We start from the raw sequence: 7941 nt of genomic DNA, 5'->3' as shown, positions 1-7941 counted from the left end.
GTTATTGAAAATAAATCTATATACAAAAACGAACATTGACTTTACCGCCATATTGTGACCATATGCAACTTTGATGGTCGCAATACTCTGAGTGCCCCTATAACAATAATGCTTAAGTGCCCACTTAACATTTAATAATGTCCCATAAGTTCCCCCATGTACTGCTCCATTATACACAGTATGGTGAGCTCAAAGCTTCCCTATACACAGTCTAAGGCCCCCACAGCTCCCCTATACAAAGTATGATGATTCTATAACTCCCCTATACACCGCATGATGTTCCCACTGCTCCCCTTTACACAGTATGATGTTCCCACTGCTCCCCTATACACAGTATAATGCTGACAGAACTCCACTATAGAAAGTATAATGCCCCCCAGAGCTCCCCTATATACAGTGTAATGGGCCAACAGCTCCCATATGCACAACATGCCTTCACAGTTCCCTATACACAGTATGGTGGGTCCACAGCTCCCTTATCACAGTATGATGGGCCCACAGCTCCCTTATCACAGCATGATGGGCCTGCAGCTCCCTTATCACAGTATGATGAGCCCGCAGCTCCCTTATCACAGCATGATGGGCCCGCAGCTTCCTTATACACAGTATGATGGGCCCGTAGCTCCCTTATACACAGTATGATGAGCCCGCAGCTCCCTTATACACAGTATGATGGGCCCGCAGCTCCCTTATACACAGTATGATGGGCCCGCAGCTCCCTTATACACAGTATGATGGGCCCGCAGCTCCCTTATCACAGTATGATGGGCCTGCAGCTTCCTTATACACAGTATGATGGGCCCGCAGCTCCCATATACACAGTATGATTGGCCCGCAGCACCCTTATACACAGTATGATGGGCCCGCAGCTTCCTTATACACAGTATGATGGGCCTGCAGCTCCCTTATACATAGTATGATTGGCCCGCAGCTCCCTTATACACAGTATGATGGGCCCGCAGCTCCCTTATACACAGTATGATGAGCCCGCAGCTCCCTTATACACAGTATGATGGGCCCGCAGCTCCCTTATATACAGTATGATGGGCCCGCAGCTCCCTTATACACAGTATGATGGGCCTGCAGCTCCCTTATACACAGTATGATGGACCCGCAGCTCCCATATACACAGTATGATGAGCCCGCAGCTCCCTTATACACAGTATGATGGGCCCGCAGCTCCCTTATACACAGTATGATGGACACACAGCTCCCTTATACACAGTATGATGGGCCCGCAGCTCCCTTATACACAGTATGATGGGCCCGCAGCTTCCTTATACACAGTATGATTGGCCCGCAGCTCCCTTATACACAGTATGATGGGCCCACAGCTCCCTTATACACAGTATGATGAGCCCGCAGCTCCCTTATACACAGTATGATGGGCCCGCAGCTCCCTTATATACAGTATGATGGGTCCGCAGCTCCCTTATACACAGTATGATGGGCCCGCAGCTCCCTTATACACAGTATGATGGGCCCGCAGCTCCCTTATACACAGTATGATGGGCCCGCAGCTCCCTTATACATAGTATGATTGGCCCGCAGCTCCCTTATACATAGTATGATTGGCCCGCAGCTCCCTTATACATAGTATGATTGGCCCGCAGCTCCCTTATACACAGTTATAAGAAACACTGGAGCCTCGGACAGGCCACAAACTGCAGGAGACGGAGCTGAGGCGAGGCAAAAACAGATGAAAACGCCGGAAGGTGAGTATCAGACAGGGGGCAGGGGATGGGGATTGTCAGCACCGCTCCAGCAGTGAAATTAAAATAATGCTGGAGTGGTGCTGTAAATGTGATGCAGCTCTTGGTTACTGTATGCGGCTCCTTATACTAATACTCATAAAAGACCCAGGTGGTACGTATCAAAAGCCCCCTCCCCTCCCCCCCCATCTCCAGCCTCCCCAGACAGCAAATATTACATGTGATGGATCACATATAATATCAGAACAAAACATTATAATATTCAACCCCCAGTGCCCTGTCCCTCCTCCCCCACTTCAGCCCCAATACCCCCATCATCTCACATCCACCCCTCAGTGCCCTGTCCCACCTCACCCACAACACCCAAATGGTCTTACATTCACCCCCCCAGTGCCCTGTCCCCCTCCCCACAATACCCCCATGGTCTCACATTCACCCCCAGTGTCCTGTCTCCCCTCCCCCACAATACCCCCATGGTCTCACATTCACCCCCCCAGTACCCTGTCCCCCCTCACTCACTTTCAGCCCCCACAATACCCCAACGGTCTCACAGTGACATACCTGAATTTAATAAACCTAAATAAGTTCCATCCCCAGCACTTACTGATAACGTTTGCACTGCAGCCAGGCAGGACCAGGAAGTGTAAGTGTAATGCAAGATGTGGGAACTAGGACCCAGCGTGCCTGAGCCAATCCAGCGTGCACAGTGAGGAAAACTGCAACCAGGAAAAGCTTCATGATCAGGTCAGACGGGCGAAACCATTCACTGCAGGGGGGAGACTGCAGCCGCCACTGTGCTAATAGCCTGCAGCTTGTCAGATAGGAGCAGACATTATACTGCTCCGCTCCTATGCGGTGCTCTGCCTCCTCACAGAAGTGGCTCTGGCTCCCGGTGGGCCCCTTCATGTGACAGGGCCCGGGGCGATGGCCCCCTCTGCCCCCCCAGTAGCTACGCTACTGGGGGCAGTATAATAATGACTACATGGCCGAGCAATGGAGTAAAGACAACACAAAGATATAGGGGTAAAAAGAAGATTTTATTTATAGATAAGGTTATTATATATTATATATCATGTATATGTATAAATTATTCATCTATCAGACTAAACCTATTTATGGGCCGCATTGGTCCAGAGGAAGGCGAAAACCCCCTGTGAGGAATCGGCCAATTATCCTCATATCAGGGGGGAAAATTCCTTCCTGACCCCAAATAAAATATGGCGGTCAGAATAAATCCCAGGATCAAGGGCTGATACTGAAGAGATGAGATTAAAGTAAAAAATATATAGTATTTTACTATTTCTTTTAATTGACTTTAAACTAATGTATGCCTATATTTGCCTTAACTAACTTTTTCATTAACTAATAAATATTCTTTTAATAATAATTATTATTATTATTTATTTTTATTTAATTTTTATTTTGGTTATTTTGTACTTTTTTCTTATGTTCTGAAAGTATGCGCCTACTTATTAATCTATCACACTAAATGTATTTATGAGCCGTGTTGATCCAGAGGAAGGCAAAAACCCCCTGTGAGGAATCGGCCAATTATCCTCATATCAGGGGGGAAAATTCCTTCCTGACCCCAAATATGGCGATCAGAATGAATCCCAAGATCAAAGGCTGATACCTAACCTGTGTAATGTACCTAACCTGTGTAATGTAACTGTCCAATAAAAAAAACGTTTAATTTCCTTAGTCTAATTATTGTTTTATATTCATTGGATCTAATTTTTATTTTAAACTAAGGTATTTTTATTTTATTATAACTTGTTTCTTACGCCACTAGTGTGTGATTCTACTTATTGATCTTTTATTCTAAACCTATTTATGGCCGTGTAGATCCAGAGGAAGGCGAAAACCCCCTATGAGGAATGGGCCAATTGTCCTCATATTAGGGGGAAAAATTCCTTCCTGACCCCAAATATGGCGATCGGATTAAATCCCAGGATCAGAAGCCGATCTATTTCCTACATCTATGTGCTGATATGTACTGTGTGCTATGTGTGTGCCTGTACTGATGATGTAGTGTGGGGACCTGCACTGATCATGCAGTGTGGGTGATGTGTGATGGGTGCGATACTTACCAGGCCTGTGCTACGGTGAGTTCAGGGATAATGGCCGCTCCTTACATGCTGCTGCTCAGCGGCCCCAGGACTGAAAGGTGCGACTATTGTTCCTGAACTCACCAGATGGAAACTTAGCACAGGCCGCTCCTGGGGTAGAAGATCTTCGGGCTGGAGGGATGTTAGATGCCAGCCCAGGAGGTCAAGGGTCTGGGGCAGCAATGGCAGTGGTCCGGCATGAAGATGGTATAGAGAGATGATGTTGAAGGGCAGCCGATGTGTCATACAACAGCAGAGACATGAGGCACGGGTCAGGAGGCATGAAGTTCTGAGCAGTTGGCACGGGCTCATCCTGCAAGACATAAGAGGAAGACAGGAAATCTATCTACCGGGTCTTCTGTTACATTAGGGGAATGGTCTTTATAATGAACCATTCCGCTATATAACATCAGATACAATGTACTGATATATAGGTGTCCTTTATGTACAGCGGTCACTCACCAGATGGTCGTGGATTCTTTCACAGTCCAGATCTTTTCATCCACCTAAGAAAAAGAGAGACATAAAGTCATTGTTAGAAAATATTAAAAAAGACAAGATGGATGATGATTGCCTCAATATGAGAACAGCATCTGATGAGTGTTATCCTCAGAGAAGGAGATACTTACCGGGTCCAGCTTGGTGACCCGTACGTAAATCCGGCCACGGGGTGAAGGACTGTGTGCTCCGGCCACTGCAGATGGTGGTTCTCCAGAACTGGCCTGAATGGTGTAAATGGTGGCTCTGCTCTCCTTTCCTCCAGATCCTCCCAGCCGATGGTGGTAAAGAATGGATGCTCTTTGATGTTCCCGCTCACACCCAGGCGTGTCTGAGGGTCTTTGCGCAGCAGCTTCTTGATGAGATGTTTCACGTCAGCATCAAGCCAAGATGGAAATTTGGGCTTCTCGTTGATGATGGCTTTGAAAGCCATTTGCTTGACGGGGCCGTTGTAAAATGGGGTTCGTCCTGCTGCCATCCTGGACACCACCATCCCCAGGCTCCACCAGTCCACTGCTGCGCCGTACCGTTTTCTACGATGCACCTCAGGGGCCATGTAATGGAAAGTGCCCGTCACTCCAGAGATGTTTTTGGAGGAGGAGACGCCATCTTGGGCAAGCCCAAGGTCGATGATACGGATGTGGCCATCTGCATCCAACATGATGTTATCCGGCTTTATGTCTCTGCAATGAAACAATAAAACAAAATAAGAAATCTGTCCAGTGATACAATAGATGGAAAATGGGTCACTACAAGATCAGGTAGAATAGGCGGCAGGACACCAAGGAAGCCGAGGGCCATATCTACAGCATGTAAAGGGGACAGAGAGAAGAAGGAAAGTTCTGCTTACCGGTGGACGATGTTGTGTCCGTGGAGGAACTGGAGGCCACATACCATCTCTGCTGTGTAGAATCTGATGGAGAGAACAGAGTGTAGAATCAATGTCATGAAATCCTTCTCTGGCAATCCCCAAATACCATGGCACCCCACCTCCTGCTTCCAGCACCCTAAATATATGCCCTAGATGGTAGATTCTACATTTTCTCACCTCACATTGCCGATGTTGAGGCAGCCGCACATCCTGATCAAATCCTCCAGGCTGCCACCGGACAGATACTCCGTGATGAAATACGCCCTGTGCTGAGACTGGTGTGCGGCATAGAGGTGGCACAGGAATGGGCAGTGTCTGGCCGCCAGGAGTATCCGCCGCTCTCTCAAGATGGTGTCTTCATTGTCCCTTTTGCTGATCATTTTGACGGCCACGTTGATGTTACTGCCAGGGACAGATGCCAGGACCACCTGAAAAACACAAAAGGAGAATACTTAAAAGGTGTCTGCAGGAGTGGATCTGGATGTTATAGTGCACAAGGTACATGAGAAAACTGAGTGGTCGCTCAGTCTGCTGGTGATCAGGACAATGTAGAGGAGATCTATGGAGAGGTCTTAACTAATAATCATCATTTTAATTTTTAATATTTATTTCATAAATCAAAAACACACATGAAAATAGGAAACTTTGCAATAAATCCTATCAGATAAATCTGCTCCTTTCTCCACCAGAACTGTATTTTAATTTTAAAAATTCTAAAGTAGTGAGATAGGAGATGACAGTTGGTGCTGATAATATTTTATGTAGAAGGTAGGGGGAGAGAGGAGGAGTGCTGCATTTAGCTCCTCCCTCACCTCCTCTACATAGAATATTATCAGCACCAACTGTCATCTCCTCTCAGTAATGTAACAATCTGTCTTCACTAAATACAGAAATTATCCAGAAATTAGAAAATAAAAATTCACTCCTGCTGGAGAAAGAAGCAGATTTCTCTAATAAGATTTATTACAAAGTTGCTTAGTTTTTATATTTGCTATTGATTTATAAAATTAAAATTAAAATGACAATGACTTTTAAAAGAGTTTTCCTCTGTTACCATATGGGAATAAATAGAGCAAGCATTAGTGGGGGCTTGGCGCTGGCATTAGTGAGGTCCAAATATGATTGATTACCTAGAGACCAATATATATAATATGGCAGCCTGATTGTTGCCAATATTGGCAATGACATGGAATAAAGCAATGTCCCCTGCCCCCTACTGCTGTGACCTTTGAGATGAACCCTCCAGTATAGAAGAATACCAGGTTATAGCAGCACTAGCCCTAACTATGGTGATGTTTTATATGTCATCTCACAGAAGGACACTACAATGAGCAATAACAAAGCAGGACATGGTTGATAACAGAGAACAATACATGGGGATATAATAAAACTTCTGGTTTCAAATAAATAAAAAATATGTAGGCCTTACTTTGCCAAAGGCGCCTCTCCCCAGGACCTGGTGGATGTTGAAGAGGCTGATGTTAAGCCTGGCACAGGGGCCGGATGATCCAGGGTCTCCACTGCATCCAGGTGTTGGCTCCTCCAATCCGTTGTCTCGTCTCCTCTTCTTCGTGATCTTCTTGAATCCGGTCACGCTGTCCTCTTCTCTCTTCCTCTTCTCCTTGCGCCTCTTCTCCTCACTCCCCTTCTCCTCGCTCCTCCTATCGCTCTCTTTTCCTCGTCCTGTAGTCGCCATTCTCAGTAATATCTTCCCGCCTGTAGACCTCGGTCCAATCACTTCAGCCGACAGTTGAAAGTAAACGGCAGTTGGTCGTGTGCAGGTGACCAGAGGTCAGAGGTGACGGAACCCTTAGGTGGTTCCTGCAAGGCAGCGGCTCCTGGCCCTGCTCTGCCCTATACACTGTGATGTGGGCATCATGGGTGACAGTTTAGAGTCCAGAGGAACGGCAGAGAACTTCATGGCGACTTCCAGTGGTTTATTTATTACATTATTAATCCCTCTATGTGTTTCATCATCGTTCCATTTTATAGCTTACATTATTTTTGTATTGTAAAGTTAATATTTTTATTAGTTTTTCTATCTTTCTTATCACATATTTCCTCCATGTTCCTATTTACTTTATCAATTCTCCCAAGTGTCTATTCCACCAAAGTGGTGCACACCTATTACCCCCAGTGCCACCCAGCCGGCTCTACTGCACCCCATGTACAGAATACACGGAGCTGTAAACTCTTCCTGAGCTTTTATATTCTCTGTATAACCAACACTTTCTACCAATTATTACCTCTTACCATTATCAGTAGGATTGTCCCCATATCAGTGCCAGTCATGGTGCCCAATAGAGAATGGGAGAGGGGGTCATATACTTTATCAAACAGCCATACACCAGACTGGACAGGTGCCATTGGCCGTTATATGTCCAGTGTGAATCGAGTCTTATAGCGCTACTGTACTGTGTATGTGGTTACTATGTGCAGGGACACATGATGGTGCAGTCACTTATACAGAGGTTCTGACTGGCGCTGGTATATGGCAATTTGGTTGGTGCTGCTCTGCCATTTGTACATGTAATGAGCATGTGGCCGGCTGTAGATGGTGATGTTATGTAGCCACAGTGGCTAGTATTATTACATTATACTGCCTGAGATCCTCAGTGTCAAGTTTAAGAAGAGAATGCCTTAATGGTGGTAAAAAGCAACAACATTGTTTCTCCCACGAAACGGCGGTGTCAGGGTGGGAGCATCTGGAAATAGAGATCCCTTTTCCCTATAGGTGCAAGTAAACACATGC

The 7941-nt window shown here is 46.1% G+C and overlaps 1 protein-coding gene across 1 annotated transcript; it reads right to left on the bottom strand.

Annotated features, from left to right (window-relative positions):
* Positions 1-4036: 4036 nt before the first annotated feature.
* Positions 4037-5596, bottom strand: LOC143773536 (protein kinase C delta type-like). The gene is made up of 5 exons (XM_077260948.1): positions 5367-5596; positions 5169-5231; positions 4450-5001; positions 4283-4326; positions 4037-4133 (listed from the first exon to the last, which is right to left on the bottom strand). The coding sequence occupies exons 1-4, from the start codon at positions 5567-5569 to the stop codon at positions 4302-4304; spliced, it is 843 nt and encodes a 280-aa protein (XP_077117063.1). The 5' UTR covers positions 5570-5596; the 3' UTR covers positions 4037-4133; positions 4283-4301.
* Between the last annotated feature and the right edge of the window lie 2345 nt (positions 5597-7941).

This window comes from Ranitomeya variabilis, chromosome 5, assembly GCF_051348905.1.
Source record: "Ranitomeya variabilis isolate aRanVar5 chromosome 5, aRanVar5.hap1, whole genome shotgun sequence".
Classification (NCBI taxonomy): domain Eukaryota; kingdom Metazoa; phylum Chordata; class Amphibia; order Anura; family Dendrobatidae; genus Ranitomeya; species Ranitomeya variabilis.
The sequence above is the reverse complement of the archived record's forward strand: the minus strand, read 5'-3'. Positions and strand labels throughout refer to the sequence as shown.

Bases quoted from the DNA above. Each gene is read 5' to 3' on its own strand.
- LOC143773536 (XM_077260948.1), bottom strand. From the start codon at position 5,569: ATGATCAGCAAAAGGGACAATGAAGACACCATCTTGAGAGAGCGGCGG. The intron at 5,232-5,366 runs GTGAGAAAATGT...TCTCTCCATCAG, and splicing joins CTCAACATCGGCAATGTGAG to ATTCTACACAGCAGAGATGG. The intron at 5,002-5,168 runs GTAAGCAGAACT...GTTTCATTGCAG, and splicing joins GGACACAACATCGTCCACCG to AGACATAAAGCCGGATAACA.